Here is an 18147-nt window from a genome sequence, read left to right as displayed (position 1 = left end):
CCGACCCTCACAAGCAATTCTATCGTGCAGTTCCCACTCATCCATTTGTCCAGCTCTCCCTTAAAACCAAGTCATTTGTTTGCTCCCACAGCTCCTATTGATGGTTAGAAATTTCCTGCCTGAATTTGTTCATGGCTAGTTTCCATTTGTTCTTGTGCCAGCACTGTCCTTTAGCTTCCAGAGCTCATCTCCCTCCCTGGTGCTCACCCCCTGGTGTATTCACAGAGCAATCCGGTTCCCTCTCCCCTTCTTGCTGCCAGACTAAACCAGCCAAGCTCTTCCAGTCAGCTCCCCTAAAACAGGCCCACCACTCTCTGGTCATCCTCACAGCTCTTCTGTGTACCTGTCCCAGTTTGAATTCCTCTCTCCTGAACACAGGTGAGCAGAACTGCACCGGGATTCCTGATACGGTCTCACCAGTGCCTTGTGCAATGGCCTTAATACTTCTTTCTCTCTGCTAATGCATTCTAGGAGCCCATTTGCCTTTTTCACAGCCGCATCACTCCACTGGCTCCCAGTCCTGACCCACCCACCCAGGTCTCTCCTCCTCTGTCGCATCCAGCCAGTGAGCCCCCAGCTTGAAGCAAAAATTCTTACTTGACCCAAAGTGCATGACCTTGAACTCTGGACTACTGAATTTCATCCCATTTCCGTCGCTCCAGCCTTCAAGGTCATCAGATCCCTGTGTTCCAGTTCGCCGCTCTACTGATGCTGGCATTTAACTTGGGGTCATCAGCACGTTTCATCAGCCCGCTCCTGCTTTTAGTGTCCAGGTCCTTAATAACCACAGTGAATGAGATTGTTCCCAAGACTGATCCTTGGGGAACTCCGCTAGGAACCTCTCTCCTGTCCAGTATTCACCTTTCAGCGCAACCCTCTGCCTTCTCCCTTTAGCCAGTTCCTTACCCACCTGTCGAGTCTTGCACTGATCCGTAACCATTCCCTAGTGACACCGTGGCAGATGCTTCACTGAAGACCGAGTCTATTAGGTCTGCTGCACCTCCCTTGTCTAAAGCATCCATTCTTTGCTCAAAGAAGGAAATCTGTTGGGCTGGCACGATCATAGAATATCAGGGCTGGAAGGGACCTCAGGAGGCATCTAGTCCAACCCCCTGCTCAAAGCAGGACTATTTCCCAACTAAATCATCCCAGCCAGGGCTTTGTCAAGCCGAGCCTTAAAAACCTCTAAGGATGGAGATTCCACCACCTCCCTAGGTAACCCATTCCAGTGCTTCACCACCCTCCTAGTGAAAAAGTTTTTCCTAATATCTAACCTAACCATCCCGACTGCAACTTGAGATCATTGCTCCTTGTTCTATCATCTGGTACCACTGAGAATAGTCTGGATCCCTCCTCTTTGGAACCCCTCTTCAGGTAGTTGAAATCTACGATCTACCTTTGGTAAACTCATGTTGCATTACATCTCCTTTGCCAGTTACCTCTCTGAATTTAATTATTCTCCTTCACAATCTGGTCTAACTCCTGGAATGCTGCTGCAGTCTGACTAAGAGGTCTGTAACTGCCCCGGTCACTTTTTTCCCCTTTCTTACATCCAGGGACGTTAGCTATTCTTCAGTCATACGGCACTACCCCAAATAGCTAGATGCATTTAAACCCCCCTTTCTCCTGGACTAGCAGTCTCATGTGCCAGTTCTTTCAAGATCCTGGGATGGAAACGATCTGCCCCGCTCCCTGCCACCTGATTTGAGCACATTAAGTTCATTAAGTTTTTCTTCCACCTTGGCTGAGGTAATTACCATTTCTGGAAACTCGTTTCCATCCTGCCTTTGTCCAGACACTCTGATCCTCGTTAGTGAAAACCGAGGCAAAGTATTCCTGGTATTCTGGGGTCATACCTAGATGATCTTTAATCTCTTTCCCACCATACTGCAGAGCGGCCCAGCCTTCCACCTGAGTGTTGGGAGTCCTCCCAACCTCACCACCTCAGGATTGTCGCCCCCCAGCATGATCCTGTCTCACTGCCCCCGGAGAAGGCAACGCCACCCTAGATCCATGCCTCCTTTCAGCCCTGCTCTCCTGTCCTCCCCTCGGCTGTGCCCTTTGGCAGTTCTGGGCACCCTTTGCTCCATCACTCAACCCAGAAGAGAGATGAACTTGCTTGGGGTCCGGCAGACCTGGTAGTTCTCCACGCTTGATACCAGCTGTGATAAAAACTGAGCCAGGGTGTCTTCCTAGTCCCTCATATAAACCTGTGGGTCCTGTCTTCTTGGGGCAGCAATGGCCCTCTCCACAGTTTGGCGTTGTGGTTGCAACACTGGACCGGGACTCAGCAGACCTTGGTTCTGTCCCCAGCTCTGCCACTGGCTTGCTGGGTGACCTTGGGCAAGTCACTTTCCGGCCCCATACCTCAGTTTTCCCCCTCTGTAAAATGGGAATAACAACCCTGCCCTCCTTTGTACAGCACTTGGAGATCTAGGGATGAAAAGTGCTACGTAAGAGCTAGCGAGGTGTTCTTCTATTATTATGCTCTGCTTCCAGGGCTCTCCAAGGCCTCAGATCAGGCCTACATTGAGTTTGAGAGCATCGAAGCTATCGTGAAGACGGCCAGCCGGACCAAGTTCTTTATCGAGTTCTACTCCACCTGCCTGGAAGGTGCGTGCCTGACACCCCCACCCTGCTTGCCTGCCTTCACACATACCGTGTAGCCCACTGGCTAGTGTAGACAGGAGCCTCTCCAACATCTGCTGTGTGCGAGCCTATGGCCTGCCAGTGGCTGCAGCTGGCAGAGGATGTAAAAGTCCTAATTCTCCTTGTGCTCGTGGAGATTCTCCTTTAGCTCAAGCAGCAGAAGCCTGCGGGGAAGAGGGAGGGTGTCTGTCCCTACGTGGGGTCAACTTAGTCTTAGGACAGTTCCATTCTGGCTAGATGGGGGCAGGGTGGGGAGGTGTACTGTGGGACTGCTCCACTGTGTCTGAACGCTGGGGGAATGTGTGCCTAACCCGAGCCTGCCACTTCCTCGCCCCCAGAGTTCAAGAAGAGCTGTGAGAATGACATGCAGAGCAGTGACAACATCAACTTCCTGAAGGTTCAGTGGTCCTCGAGGCAGCTGCCCACGGTAAGAACTCACCCCCTCCCCCAGCCAATCACCCTGACACCCCCTCTGCGCAGAGGAGACACCACCTTGTTGTTGTTAGTAACAATCCCTAAATCTTTACAAAGCGGGTCAGTATCACTGCTTCCCTGTCCGAGTGGGAGAACGTGGGCGATGGGTTCGATTGGCAGGCGGAGCAGGATCCCTGTATTACTGCATCTTGCTCCGCCGTGCCCTGTAGCTGCCACATGCAGCATGTTGGCCTCCTTGCTCTGAGTAAATGTCCATTCTCCATGGGTTCCCCCTGGCTGCAGCTGAAACCGATTCTGTCCGAGATCGAGTATCTCCAGGACCAGCACCTGCTGCTCACAGTCAAGTCCGTCGATGGCTACGAATCCTACGGTAAGTAGCAGGAGGGGGAGCGCAGCATAGGAGTAATGTCACCCTCCAGGGGCCGGGTCACAGAGAGGCTAAGGGAGGGATCTGCTCTAGCGCCTGGCATTCTCCTTTGGCTCAAAGGGAGGAGTCCCGGGTTAGGGTTCTAGTCCTGGCTGCCCTAGGGTGGGGTCTGTTCCCAGCTCTGTCACCGACTCCTGTGGGCTGTGACCTAGGAACATAAGAATGGCCAGACTGGGTCAGACCAAAGGTGCATCTAGCACAGTGTCCTGTCTGCCGACGGTGGCCAGTGCCAGGTGCCCCAGAGGGAATGAACAGAACAGGTCATCGCCAAGTGATCCATCCCCTGTCGTCCTGTCCCAGCTTCTGGCAAACAGAGGCTGGGGACACCATCCCTGCCCACCTTGGCCAATAGCCATTGATGGACCTACCCTCCATGAATGTATCTAGTTCTTTTTGAACCCTGTTATATTCTTGGCCTTCACAACATCCTCTGGCAAGGAGTTGCACAGGATGACTGCGTGAAGAAATACTCCCTTTTCTTTGTTTTCAACCTGCTACCGATTAATTTCATCAGGGGACCCCAAGTTCTTGTGTTATGAGAAGGAGTAAATAACACATCCTTATCTACCTTCTCCATGACCATCAAGATTTTATAGACTTCAATCATATCCCCCCTTAGTCGTCTCTTTTCCAAGTTGAAAAGTCCCAGTCTTATTAATCGCTCCTCATACGGAAGCCGTTTCAGACCCCTCATCATTTTTGTTGCCCTTTTCTGAACCTTTTCCAATTCCAATAGATCTTTTTTGAGATGGGGCAACCACATCTGCACACAGTATTCAAGAAGTGGGTGTACCATGGATTTATATAGAGGCAATATGATATTTTGTCTTATTATCTATCCCTTTCTTAATGATTCCCAACGTTCTGTTCGCTTTTTTGACTGTCACTGCATGTTGAGTGGGTGTTTTCAGAGAACTATCCACAATGTCTCCAAGATCTTTCTTGAGTGGTAACAGCTAATTTAGACCCCATCATTATGTGTTGTGAAAAGTTCCCCCTCTACTTGGTGGGTCCTGCACTTATTGGCAGATTTGCTCACCTCAGTGATCTTCCCCACAGTCTGGGTCAACTCCTCCTGTGTCTGATCAGGAGTTGGGAGGTTTGGGGGGAACCCAGGCCTGCTCTCTACTCCGGGTTCCAGCCCAGGGCCCTGTGGACTGCAGCTGTCTGTAGTACCTCCTGTAACAGCTGCATGACAGCTACAACTCCCTGGGCTACTTCCCCATGGCCTCCTCCAGACACCTTCTTTATCCTCACCACAGGATCTTCCTCCTGGTGTCTGATAATGCTTGTCCTCCTCAATCCTCCAGCAGCACACCCTCTCACACCCAGCTCCTCTCACACACTTCCTCTCCTCTGGCTCCTCCCTGCCTGACTGGAGTGAGCTCCTTTTTTAATCCCAGGTGCCCTGATTAGCCTGCCTTGATTGGCTGCAGGTGATCTAATCAGCCTGTCTGCCTTAATTGGTTCTAGCAGGTTCCTGACTACTCTAGTGCAGACCCTGCTCTGGTCACTCAGGGAACAGAAAACTACTTATCCAGTGACCAGTATATTTGCCCTCTACCAGACTCCTGTACCCCACTGGCCTGGGTCTGTCACAGTATGTATAGTTGGAATTATGTTTTGCAATGTGCATTACTTTGCATTTATCAACATTGAATTTCATCTGCCATTTTGTTGCTCAGTCACCCAGTTTTGAGAGATCCTTTTGTAGCTCTTCTTTGGACTTAACTATCTTGAGTAGTATTGTATCATCTGCAGATGTTGCTACCTGACTGTTTACCCCCTTTTCCAGATCATTTATGAATATGTTGAATAGGACTGGGCCCAGAACAGCCCCCTGGGGGACACCACTATTTACCTCTCTCCATTCTGAAAACTGAATATTTATTCCTATCTTTTGTTTCCTATCTTTTAACCAGTTAATGATCCATGAGCGGACCTTCTCTCTTATCCCAGGACTCCCTTCTTTGCTTAAGGCCATTTCCTTGTCAAACGCTTTCTGAAAATCCAGGCACACTGTATCCTCTTGTCCCCATGTTTGTTGACCCCCTCAAAGAATTCTGGTAGATTGATGAGGCATGATTTCCCATTATAAAAGCTGTGTTGACTCTTCCCCAACAAATCACGTTCATCTACCTATCTTATAATTCTGTTATTTACTATAATTTCAACCAATTTGCCTTGTACTGAAGTTAGACTTACAAGCCTCTAATTGCCAGGGTCACCTCTGGAGCCTTTTTCAAAAATCAGCGTCACATTAGCTAATGTAGTAGGAATTCAGCTTGAGACATGAGCCCTTGTACCAGAGGCCTGGTATGAGTCAGGCCCTGCTCGCAGAATCTGGCAAGAACAGGGCTGCTGGGGGAGTGGTGCAATATGGGAAAGAAAGCAACTGTATTAGTACTACTCCCCAACCAGTACGAGCTACTCTATCGTTCTGATATCTCCTGTACCCTGGTATTGCCGTGTCCCACTGATTATCCTCATTCCACCAAGTTTCTGTGATCCCTGTTACATCCAAATTGGAATTGGAAAAGGTTCAGAAAAGGGCAACAAAAATGATGAGGGGTATGGAACGGCTGCCGTATGAGGAGAAATTAATAAGACTGGGACTTTTCAGCTTGGAAAAGAGACAGCTAAGGGGAGATATGATTGCGGTCTGTACAATCATGATTGGTTTAGAGAAAGTAGATAAGAAAGTGTTGTTTACTAGTTCTCATAACGCAAGAACTAGGGGTCGCCACATGAAATTAGTAGGCAACAGGTTTAAAACAAACAAAAGGAAGTATTTTTTTCACACAATGCACAGTCAGCCGGTGGAACTCCTTGCCAGAGGATGTTGTGAAGGCCAGGACCATAACAGGGTCCATAACAGACCTTTGGTCTGACCCAGTAGGGCCATTCTTACTTTCTTACCAACATTCTCATTTAATATCACCCTCTCGAGTTCACCCATTGTAGTACTGAGACTTCTTGCATTTGTGGACAAGCTCTGATAATATTTCTCAATGTTTGGCTGTCTGCCTTCATGTGATGTAACTGACTGGGACTCTTTTTCGTTTGACGGTTTCTCTTCAGTTCCTACCTGTACTTTATCAACTTCGATACTCTCCTCCTTATGAAGATATAGAAAATCCCCATTAACAGATCCTCCCCTAAGGGATGTCTCTGTCCTGAACCGTGTGCTCAGCACCTGTTGGCTTTCCCTCTGCCCTTAGCTTAAAAACTCCTCTACAACCTTTTTAAGTTTACACACCCAGCAATCTGGTTCCATTTTGGTTTAGTGGAGTCCATCCTTTCTGTACAGGCTCCTCCTTTCCCAAAAGGCTCCTCCAGTTCCTAATAAACCTAAAAGCCTCCTCCCTACGCCCATGTCTTTCAGAATGAAGTCTAAAATGGCTTTTCCCCACTGGTTACATCCTCCTCTTTCTGAAACGACGAGTCATTCCTGCTACAGCCTGAGAACTTGCTGCAAAGTTTACGTGTTGCCTTTTCCATCAGATGGCTGCACAGTTCAAGTCCCCCCATTGTTACTAGGGCTTGCATTCTGGATAGCTGTTATTTGTAGTAGAAACACCTCCTACTTTGGTGGTCTACCATGATGTCACCCCTATTTCTCCCCCCCTTTTATTTTTACCTGGAGACTTTCTGGTCTGTCTCCCACCTCCTTCTGGGCCTCAGAACAAGTGTAGATATTCTTGGTATATAATGCAACACCTCCTGTCTAGGCCCCTCTCTGCACAGCACTATCCGAGTCCCCCACCCTGCTCTGTAGCCTCACATGGCCCCTTGACATTAGGGAAGCATTGTTCTGTTCCTTTCCCAGCTGAGCTCTAAAGTGACTTGCCCAGGGTCAGCCAGGGAGCATGTTCCCAAGCTTGGAATCGAACCCAGGTCTCTAGCATCCCAGTCCAGAGCCCCAGCTGCTCACCCCACCTGCCTCTCGCTCCAGGGGCTCGGCTCCTGAGTGCAGTCGCAGAGCGACTCTCGCAGGCGGGAATCCCACCCCTGTCTCTGCAGCGTCTTCTCTCTCCCTCCACCACTCTCCTTTGGGGTCACATTGCTGGGGATGGTAGGGAGGGCAGGGCGGTGCCATGGGCACCTCTTCCCTCCCCCCATCCCCGGTTAACCTTGACTGGTGCCTGCCTTCTGGCTGTCCTGCCGACGCCCATCTCCCGCCCATCCTCCAGGCGAATGCGTGATTGCCCTGAAGTCCATGATCGGCAGCACCACCCAGCAGTTCCTCACCTTCCTATCCCACCGCGGGGAGGAGACGGGCAACATCCGGGGCTCCATGAAGGTCCGGGTTCCAGCCGAGCGGATGAGCACGCGGGAGAGGCTCTACGGTGAGTGGGTGGGGGGAGGCTTTCCGCCTTTCAGGGGCTGCCTGCCAGGCACCCAGGGCTCCACGGGGTTACACGACCCGATTGCCGCAGCTGATTGCATGGTCTGATGGAGCCATTAGCTAGCAGCCAGGGAGGGAATTTACCGAGAAGAAGCTGGGATGTTGGTCCCCAGTTAAGCAGAGACGCAGGCTGGAGCCGGGCCGCTGCTATTGCGTGGCTCAGGATTTGAATCCAAGCCAGGCCGGCAGCTATGGGGAAGGTGGTATCATCTAGTGCAGGGGTGGGCAAACTTTGAGGGCCACATTGAGTTTCTGAAATTGTATGGAGGGCCGATTAGGGGAGGCTGTGCCTCCCCGAAGAGTCAGGCATGGCCTGGCCCCCCACCCCCCATCCAACCCCCCAGTTCCCTGTCCCCTGTTGGCCCCCCCAGGACCCCTGCCCCATCCAACCACTCCTTCTCTCTGACTGCCCCTGTAACCCCTGCCCCTGACTGCCCCCCGCTGCCCCATCCAACCGCCCCTCCTGACTGCCCCCCAGGATCTCTGCCCCATCCATCCCTCCCTGTCCTCTGACCGCCCCCAGACCTTGACTGCCCCCTGCTGCCCCATCCAACCCCCCCTCCTGACTGCCCCCCAGGACCCCTGCCCCATCCATCCCTCCCTGTCCCTTGACTGCCCCCTGCTGCCCATCCAACCCCCCTGGACTGCCCCCCCGGACTCCTTCCCCCATTCAACCCCCTGTTTCCCACCCTCTGACCGCCCCGATCCGTATCCACACCACCACCCCGAACTCCCCTGCCCTCTATCCAGTCCCCGCTGCCTGGAGCACTGGTGGCTGGCGACGCTGCCCAGACCACCAGAACAGGCAGCCGTGCCGCCCGGCTGGAGCCAGCCACGCCACCACGCAGCACAGAGACCGGGTCAGGCCCGGCAAGAGCTCGCAGCCCTGCTGCCCAGAGCATTGCACCGGTGGTGGGGTGAGCTGAGGCTGTGGGAGAGGGGCTGAGGGGCTAGCCTTCTGGGCCAGGAGCTCAGGGGCTGGGCAGGAGGGTCCCGCGGGCGGTAGTTTGCCCACCTCTGATCTAGTGAGTGGCTGGGGGTGACTCCATCTCACCACCGCTGGAGGTGCCCGAGAGACAAGGACTCTGGGGGCTGAGTTTCCCACTCACCCCCAGAGCTGGGGAGCCAGCGAGATGGTGCCAGGTGGGTAGAAGAAGCCCTCCAAGGGCCGAGGGGTGGGATCCTCATGGCCTGGGACTGCATCGAGCCAGCCAGGCCCGGGTGCCCAAAGGCGAGGCACCAAATGAGCTAAGCGGGGCCTGCTCCGCCGCTGAGCGTGCGTCTCTCCCGCCCACAGAGTGGATCAGCATCGACAAGGACGAGACAGGAGCTGCCAAGGGGAAGCTGCCGCTGGTCTCCCGGGCCAGCCAGGAGCACGCCAAGTAAGGGTGGGCTGGGGTGGGTTCGGGCTGTGGCAATGCCGCTCCAGGAAGAAGCCAGGTGGGCGGGGGGGTGGGAGGGTGCTCTCCTCCTGGGGGAGGGATACCCAGGGGGCATGTCTGTCCGGTCAGCCCTGTCACTCACGGGGACGGTCAGTGACCCTCTGCACTGGCCTGGTCTCAGGGGAGATCAGCGAGCAGTGCGGGGTCCACCTGCTGGGGTGGGGATGGCTTTTGGGGCAGGCCCCTGGCTGAAGAAGCTTCCCAGGAGCAGACAGGGTTGTCTGGGGCTGGAAGGTTTGGGGTGAAAGGCAGCGGGTATCAGTGCAGCCCGCTGCCGTAGTGCGGTGCTGGCTGTGTACAGCTGGGAAAGTCCTGCGGGGGTTTGATCCCCGGTGATGTCTGAAACGCTGGCGAATAGACCGTAGGGTACAGGCTGGCCTGGGCCCGCGGGGATGGGCTGCGTGGCAGCTTTCTAGCCCTGGAGTTGGGCCTGCGCCTCACCGGGCTTGGTGCTAGGCAGCCCTGGCCTGGACGTCAGCACCCAGGTGGGTTGGGCCTCTCCTCCCTGAAGGTGTCTCTCCGGGGCCCGCAGTTCCCCCCTCAGGCTCAGCCCTGCCTCACGACGGATGAAGCAGCACCACAATGTGGGGGTCAGTCTTGGAGCACTGGGAGGGTATGGACGGGCCCTGCCTCCACTGACCAATAGTCTCCCCCTCTCTGCTAGATCCGCCGGACGGAAGCCCCTGCCGGGGGAGACGGCAGCCTGCCCCCTCGGGAAGCTGTTTGACGAGCCAGAGAAGCCCAGCACCCTGACTGCTGGCCGGCTGCCGGGCCCGCTCCGCGGCACCTCCAGGGAGGAGACCTCTCAGACCAGGTCAGTTTGGGACAAGCTGGGCCCCCAGTCCCCTTGGTACCACCATGAGCTAGAACAATGCAGCCTCTCACCAGAGAGCTGGCAGGACGTCCCCCCGAGGGGGGGCCTAAGTGCCTCGGTGGTGACGTCTCGGGGCTGCCAGGGACCGTCCCATCGGGGAGAGATGCCTGGGGTAGAGGAGTCCTCCAGAGCCGGGGAGCAGCTGAGAGGGGGGCCTGAGCCCTGTGCATACCCCATAGCGAGAGACAGTCCCTGCCCCAAAGAGCCTGCGGACTGCATGGACCAGCTTCTCCTCCTGCCTGCCCCTTGGCCTCACTCTCTCGTCCTGTGCCCTCAGGTCCAAGCAGGACTCGGCCTCGGAGCCCGACGGCGGCCCCACGAAGAACAGCTTCAATAACCCAGCCTACTACGTGCTGGAGGGGGTCCCACATCAGCTGCTGGCTGCGGATCCCCCCACTCCCTCCAAGGGGCCGGCCCCCAAGAACAAAGTGCAGATCACGGTGCCTGTGCAGCCGGAGCGGCGCCGCCAGCCGCTCCCAGGCCGGGGCGAGGAGAGCTCCTCCGACGAGGACACAGGCACCCTCAACCTGCCGCCCCCCGACTTCCCACCCCCGCCCCTGCCCAAGGCCGTGGAGTTTGAGGTGTCTGAAAACCCTCTCTACGCCAGCGCCAAGGACCTGGGTGGGGCAGCTGGCAGGGAGGAGCCCGGCACTGCCAAGCCCTGGGCTGCTGTGGCCTTCAGCGACCCCTTGGAGTCCAAGCTGGCCCCACCCAAGCTACACCCAAGGCCTCCCCTCCCCCCCGGACCTGGCTTCCTGGTGGAGCCCCCCAGTGCCCCCCAGGCTCAGGGAGGCCTCCTGGACGATCGCTCCTGCTCGGTGCTGCAGATGGCCAAGACCCTGAGCGAGGTGGATTATCCAGGCAGCAAAGGGGGCAGTGGCCTGGGGCGGGAGCAGCAGGGCCGGCCGGCCCCACATCTGCTCAGCAAAGGGCGGCTGGACCTGCCCCCCAGGTGCATGCACCCCGACTACAGCCGGCCCATCACCTTCCCGCCCCGTTCCATCCGGGAGAGCATCGAGGAGGACCTGGCTGAAGAGGTACTTGCAGGAGCTTGTCACAGGCCCTATGAAATCAGGGGTCCCAGCGCCCTCCCTCTGGGGTCCCTCAGCGATGCACATGGGGGCAAGCTCAGCCAAGCTGCTGTGGCTAAGAGGCCCCAGGTTTAAATGGCTGAAGGCTGAGGGGTCTCAGCAGCCCTGGAATTGACGTCCCCTTCCCCTGGCTTCCACCTGGTCTTGTCCCCAGGAGTCAGGGGAATTGAGTTCTCCTCCCAGCTCTGCCACTGACTCACTGCATGGCCACGGGTAGCTCACTGGCCTGCTCTGGGCCTCGGTTTTCCCATCTGGAGAATGGGCCTGCGGATACTGCCCAACCCCTCGGGGCATGAATTCATCAGTCCAAAGTGCCTGGGGTCCTGGGACGGAAGGTGCTAGAGCCAGGCCCTGGGTTAGTCGGATTTTCCCATGCACAGAGCAGGCAGTAAGGCCTTGCACTAGCCCCCTTGCTTGGCACAGGAGGGTCCCGGGGGTTTGGGGTGGGGCAGCTGGAGGCCCGTGGTGCCTGATGCACTGTGCCAATCTGCTCTGTGTAGGCGCTGGGCCAGGGAGGGAGGAGCAGCTCCAGCCTGAGCGAGTGCAGCGTGGGCGAATGGCTCCTAGCCCTCGGGCTGGAGAGGTACGAGGAGGGGCTGATTCACAACGGCTGGGACGACCTGGAGTTCCTCAGGTGAGGGGGCCTGGCCTGACCATCACCACCCTGCTCAGGGGGATGCTGGCTTGGCAGGAGCAGTGAGCCCAAGCTGGGGGCATGGCAGTGAAGATGGGCACATCCTAGGGGGCGGGGATGGAGACAGCTGGGGTCCTACCAAACTCAGGGTCCATTTCACAGCCAGAGAGTTTTAAAATGAGTCAATTTCATATTTTCAGAGGTTTACATCTGAAATTTCAGGGTGTTGTAACCGTGGGGGTTCTGACCCAAAAGGAGGTTGTGGGGGGTTGCAAAGCTGTTGTAGGGGGGTCGCAGGATTGCTACCCTCATTCTGTGCAGCCACAGAGCTTCCTGCAGTTGGGGAAGGTACCCGGAGGTGGGTCTGATCTCCCCTCGAGAGCGGCTGTGTCCCATCCCAGGACTAGCAGCTGGAGCCCGGTGCACGGGGAGCCCTGCCCCTCTCCCTCCCCTCCAATAGCTTGATTTTATGGGGGAGGTCTGAGTTTGCGGTCCGTGATGTGTCTTTCACAGTTGTGAATTTGGTCGGGCCCTCGAGATAGTCCATGGGAGCGGGGAACATAAGGAGCAGGAGGGGGCGAGACACCCGTTGGGGAGAGCAATCAGCCTCTGTGACGGGATAGCCACCAGTGACACAGGGCATGGGGAAGGGAGGGGACAGCCTCGCTGGTGAGATCGCCCCAGTCTGCCACGGAGAGCGACACCAGCGCTGGGGCGGGGGGATTGAACAAGATACATCTGCCCGGTTGGCGGGGGCAGTGAGGGGCAGCATGATGAATGGGGAGGGGGAGGGGTGGGAGGGTACAAGGAGGAGAACAGATGAGTAGAGACGTCTCCTGGTTGCCCGGGATCTTAGCAAATGCCAGCTGTTGGGGGCACGTCCTGTTCCATGGACCTGGCATGCCAACACCCTGGCTCTCCGGGGCCTTCGCTCTCCATCCCAGCATGCTGACGGGTTTGGGAGCACAGGGTGGAAGTTTGGCCTTTTTGCCACTAGGGGGCGCCACTGACTTGCAGAACCGGGAACCTTCTCCCAGCGTGGGATCAGCTGAGAGGAGCAGCAGTCTATATGGTCCTCTATAGGGGCTTGGTCCTCGAGTGCAGGCGTGTAGTGCAAGGTGCCTCTTGTCCAGACACCTGGTTACCTGCCACGTGGCACAGCTTTGGGGCACAGCTCTGGTCGTCTGACGCCCGCTGCTGTCCTGCTGTAGTGGGGTGACGGTGCCATGTCTGCCCACAGCGGAGGTCTCGGCAGGGAAGGGCATCGGGTAGGCGCCACCAGCCTTCCTGGCAGGGAAGGGTCACTGACCCCAGGCAGGGGTCCCTGTTGGCAAACCCTGCTTTCTCCAGGCACCTCAGAAGCATGCTCTGGGGGGATCTCACTGATGCCTGGGTCTCCTTGGTGACGTGAGAAGTCAGAGAAGTGTTTCCTAGTGGTTACAGCAGGGGACCGTGAGCCAGGACGCCTGGGTTCTATTTGGGGCTCTGCCAGTGACTCATGTGGGTAAATAATATCCCCTGCCTGTGGCTGTCGGGGTGGGGGTGCCGCGAGGGTTAATCGATGTCTGTGCTTCTCCATCAGAGGGGGGCTATTTAGTCACCTGATTTCTGGTGCCGCACTGGGGCTGGCTGCTGACTCCTGTCCTCTCCCCCGCTTCCAGTGACATCACGGACGAGGACCTGGAGGAGGCCGGGGTGCTGGATCCCAACCACAAGCGCCTCCTGCTGGAGAACCTGCTGAAGCTCAGGAAGTAGCAGGAATCTGTGTCTCCCACACCAGGGCCTGGGCGTGCCGGTCCGTGCTCGCTCCTGTTCGCATCCCCCGTCCCCCTCCTGCCCCCTCCTACGTCGGGATCTCGGGGGCTTTCACTGTGCCTGCACCCCCCTCCCCCTGGCGGGGAGGGAGGGGACTCGAGGCAGCCACGAGCTGCATCCCCATGGGACACTGGTTTAGTGCTGCATCTGCAGGGGGGCACCCCAGAGATGGGGCTGTGGGTGTGGAGTAGGGAGGAGCCACCCCACGGCAACCCAGATCCTACCTGTCCTCGCCTCCCATGGCTTCCTGGAGGAATCAGGCCTGAGCCAACCCAGAGCAAGGGGGCGACGGGTGGGAGGGGGCAGAGAGCTGCACGTGGGCTGAGCAGTCCCACAGCTGGGGGCTGGAAGTGACCTAGGCCTGGGAGGAGGGCGCTCTGCTGCCTAAGTTATTGCGTATTTATTGAACCAGGGGAAGAAAGTTTGTCTTGTTTCATTGCCAGGCAGCCTGGGCTTGCTCCAGTTTAGGCCTCTCCTCCTCCTTTGTAAAGAGTTTCCCCTTCAGCCAAGCCAGGCCCTTTCCTGCCCCCCTGCATCCCGCGGGCTCGCAGCGCTGTGGGCAGCGGCGGGCAGGGCCTCTCCCTCTTCCCCGGGCACAGGTGCCACTGGGTTACAGTGCTCCGGGCACCAGAGAGCAACCAGGCTGAGCAAGGGGCTGGAGCGCTCTATTGAGGGGGGTACGCGAGCTGCCTAAGTGGGGACATGAGCCTGCATCCGCCCGGAGGGTGGGGAATCGGGGACAGGCTCTGACTGGGAGTCAAAGGCTGGAATTAACCTGGGAGGCTTGGCCCGGAGCTGAGGAGGAATTCCGTGCCAGTGCACTGGATCTTTCCCCATGGGAGTCATGACAAAACAACTTCCCCCTGTCTCCCGCCAGGCGCCTCAGCATCCTGGGATACGTCCCAACCATGTGGTTAGCCAGGGAGGGCTGTCTGTGTCAGGAACGGTCTCTCCCCCCAGCGCCTCTGACCCAGTGAAGAATTGGAGTGGGCAGCAGGGTCTAGGCTCAGTGGGGGAGTAAAGACTATCTCAGCCCTTCTGCTTGACTGTGGGAGCCCATGGCGGGGGCAATGGTCCCTCCACTCACTCCTGTGTCCTCTGTCCTCCTCTGGCCGCCATTATCTCCTCTCCTCCCCGGCTGTAGCGTAGTTACGCCTTAGGATCCCGCTAAAGCACTCCTAGTGTAGACAGGGCAACACCCAGGGTCAAAGGAAGTCTGTGGCGGAGCAGGAATTAAACCCAGGTTGCCCCCAACCCAGGAATTAAACCCAGGCTAGTGCGCCACCCGCTGGCCAATCTTCCCTGGCATCCTTCCTGCCAGCTCAGCCCTGCCCATCAGGCGTCTAGCCAGGCTCCATGCACTGCCTCCTGCTGCCCTGTCTTCTAGCTGCTCCTCACCGGGCGTGGGGACCCAAGGGTCCTGCCTTCATCTGTGCCCGCCGTCCACGAGAGCAAGGGGCAGCGTTTGTACCCGTCGCTTTATTCCCCCCCTCGGGTCGGCAACGTCTAGGGGCACACCCGTGGGCTTTAGCGCTGCAGTGAGTGAGGGGGCGTTTCCCAGGGAAGCGTGGGAGAACCCGCCTGTCCTTTCTGGGCCCACAAGGGGAATTGTCGGAGGACTGCCAGCTCTGGAGAGTGGTGCTCGCCTGCATCCACACTGCAGAGGGGTCAGGGGAGCAGCTGCTGCGTTCAGCTCGCTCGAGCTGTAGCTTGTACCCCCGGCGGGCCAGCCTACATGTGGGGTTTGGTGTGGAGGCAGGACTCAAGCTAGGGGCAACACCCGAGTTACAACGTGAGTTCCCGCTGCAGCAAAGACAAGCCCCGAGTTCGTGTTCTCTGTGCCTGCCTGCACCACATGAGTTAGTTAGATGTTGGGGCAGCAAGCTCAGGTGCCTGCGAGGGCCACAGCCCTGCCCCATGTGCTGCTGGCTGGAGAGCAAGTCCTTCCACTGGCATCAAGTCTTTACCCACCAGTCTGAGCTGCCAGCAGAGAGCGGGAGGACGTGGCAGCTGAGACAGGCTACAGCAGAGTTGCACCCGCTTGACTGAAAGTGTTATATCAAACCGGTTTAGTTGAACCAGAGCAAAAGATAGTGTCAGAGTCCTTTATCCAAATTAAACTCGGTTTATATCCATGTACGTTAGCTTTGAGTCCTTGCTGAATTAAGATAAATGGATAGATACTGGGCTGCAATTGGCTTAAGAGCACACGCACTGGGGTTTGCTCCATTTTAACGGAATTGATTCGAAATCACAAACGGGGCAGCTCTGGCCGGTGTCTGTAGCGTCCTCGCCTGCTGCTGAGCGAATCCAAAGTGAGTCTAGGACCCCAGCTGCCTCCCTTCAAGCCAGGCAGGGCCAAAGTTCTAATGCCAGGGACTGGGGCTCCGGACACCTGGGTTCTTTTCCCACTTCAGAAGCCAAGATGCCCAAGGCCCCGTCCAACCGCTCCTCTGTGTGCTGGGGGAGAGGGAAACTGAGGCTATTTCACTAATGCCTCGAGATTGTAACTGCAAAGGACATCATAGCTCTCCCAGTACCATAAGCAGCTCCTTTGCCAAACTCAGCTGTGCCAGTTTCCTTCAGGGAGTGGAGCTCCGGCACCCCACAGGTGCCAGAGCGTTTATAGGCACCTGTTAAATCAGAGAGCCGGGGTGGGTCATTCCACTGCCATGTGTGGACAGCTGAGATCGCCCCCATCGCTGCCTACATAGGCTCTAGCTGCTGGGGCATAACCCCATTTCTTCGCAGCCTCCTCCCAGCTATTCTCCACCTGCCACTTTGTAACTGACTCGGGCTCTTGGGCAGCCCCTTGTGGCACTGAAGAGGTTGATCTGCAAGGCCCTGGGGTGGATGGAGACGGGGCAGGCCCTACCCTGAGCTCTTTGCCAGCGAGAGCCTGAAGAGGAACATAGTTCACCCCCTCCCCGGCCACCACGGCCAGGCACATCAGCCTGGTTGCTGGATGCTGGCAGCACATGGGTGGCTGCTTGGCTGACACGTTCCAAGCGGGAACACAGGCAATGGGGCACTCACCCCCACTCTTCACTAGGCTTGGGTGACTCAACCCTCCCCAGCGTGGGCCACGTGAGGCAAGACCCCATACCCCGTCAGCCCCACCCTCGCCCACTGGCACCAACCCCGTCTCCATTAGCTTGTGGCAATGGCAGGCTGCTAATCTGGACCAGCCACCCGACGGGGACCCAAAGGCATTGAGCAAGCGTGTGGTGTTAACAGCCGTCTCCTCTGACTCCTCTGGAGCCAGCTGCGCATGGGGTCAATCCCGCAGTGTAAGGCCTGTGGTGTGGGGGGCCATACAAAGCCCCCCTGCTTTGTGGCGAGTTTGAATCTGGCCTGAGGCAGTGGTGGTGGCTGGGAGCTGTTGCTGGATGAGGTTGCGGCCAGCTTTCCAGGCAGGGTGAGTGCCTTTCAGCCCCTTGCTGGCGATCTCGGGGGAGAAAGCCATGGGCTGCCTCCTTGACTTTCTCTAGGCCCCTTTCCCTGTTAGCCATCAGGAAGATCCCAGGGGATGCGCTGAGTGGCACAGGGAGAGATCAAGCCTTAAGGACGGGCGAAAGGCCAGAGCACGGCCAGAACTCAGGTGTCTGAGTTTGTTCACAGTTTCAGTTTTAAGCAGTTCTCATTTCAAGACACCAGCTGCCAAGGGGGACAGCCCCTTAGGTTGGTGCTGAGGGCAGGTCCCTGCTCACCGATTTCCCTTTCCGACCAAAGGGATCATCACTGTGATTTGGTTCCAATGAGGACCCGCCTGTCGGTGTCAGTGAAACATGGCTGGCTACTGTCCCTGTGTTAGCACAGCTGTCTCTGGGCTAGGATGGACTGGAACCTTGTTCAGAGGCTGTTCTGAGCTACTGGTTTGCGGACATGGGAGTAGGAGTCAGGAGCCCTGGCTTCTGTTCCCAGCACTGATGCTGACTTGCTTGCCTGGCCCTTTCGCCTGCTCATTTCACCGCTCTGTGCCTCAGTTTCCCCATGGAGGCAGTGGTGCTCATCTGCTTTTCCAGAGCCAGAGGTGAGCATGCATGCCCCAGGAGACATATCCAACCCTTGGAGGACTCCGCTAGGTCACTGGAGCCTTTGCCCATCCCAAGGAGAATCTCCAATGGTGATGAAGTGGCTCTCACAGAGAAATGAAGGACGTGTTTGGTTTCCAGTGCGGTTTAGCTATCAGGCACGGGAAGGAGCTGGTCCCCGGGAGGCCTGGCAGGCTCTCTGCACCCCACCTTGTCTCTTTGTTAGTTAGCGAGGCATTTGGTGTGACTTTAATCCTACTAAACTACCGTCGTGTTGTGTTTTTTGTTGTGGTTGAAATCACGAGCTATTTTTTTAATGTTTAATTTAATTGTTATTT

At 56.8% G+C, this 18147-nt stretch overlaps 1 protein-coding gene across 1 annotated transcript in view; it reads left to right on the top strand.

Annotated features, from left to right (window-relative positions):
* INPPL1 (inositol polyphosphate phosphatase like 1) overlaps nt 1-17214 on the top strand; it is a 67827-nt gene extending 50613 nt beyond the window's left edge. The window contains exons 20-28 of the mRNA XM_050948402.1: nt 2500-2613; nt 2988-3076; nt 3367-3454; nt 7705-7860; nt 9217-9301; nt 10026-10175; nt 10513-11272; nt 11827-11960; nt 13622-17214. Of these exons, the coding sequence (XP_050804359.1) occupies nt 2500-2613; nt 2988-3076; nt 3367-3454; nt 7705-7860; nt 9217-9301; nt 10026-10175; nt 10513-11272; nt 11827-11960; nt 13622-13715 (1670 nt within the window). The 3' untranslated portion in view covers nt 13716-17214. The remainder of the gene's footprint in view (nt 1-2499; nt 2614-2987; nt 3077-3366; nt 3455-7704; nt 7861-9216; nt 9302-10025; nt 10176-10512; nt 11273-11826; nt 11961-13621) is intronic.
* Nucleotides 17215-18147: the final 933 nt, after the last annotated feature.

The sequence above is a fragment of the Gopherus flavomarginatus genome, chromosome 1 (genome assembly GCF_025201925.1).
Source record: "Gopherus flavomarginatus isolate rGopFla2 chromosome 1, rGopFla2.mat.asm, whole genome shotgun sequence".
NCBI classification, from domain to species: Eukaryota; Metazoa; Chordata; order Testudines; family Testudinidae; genus Gopherus; species Gopherus flavomarginatus.
Note: the sequence above shows the minus strand (reverse complement) of the source record. Positions and strands in the feature narration are given on the sequence as shown.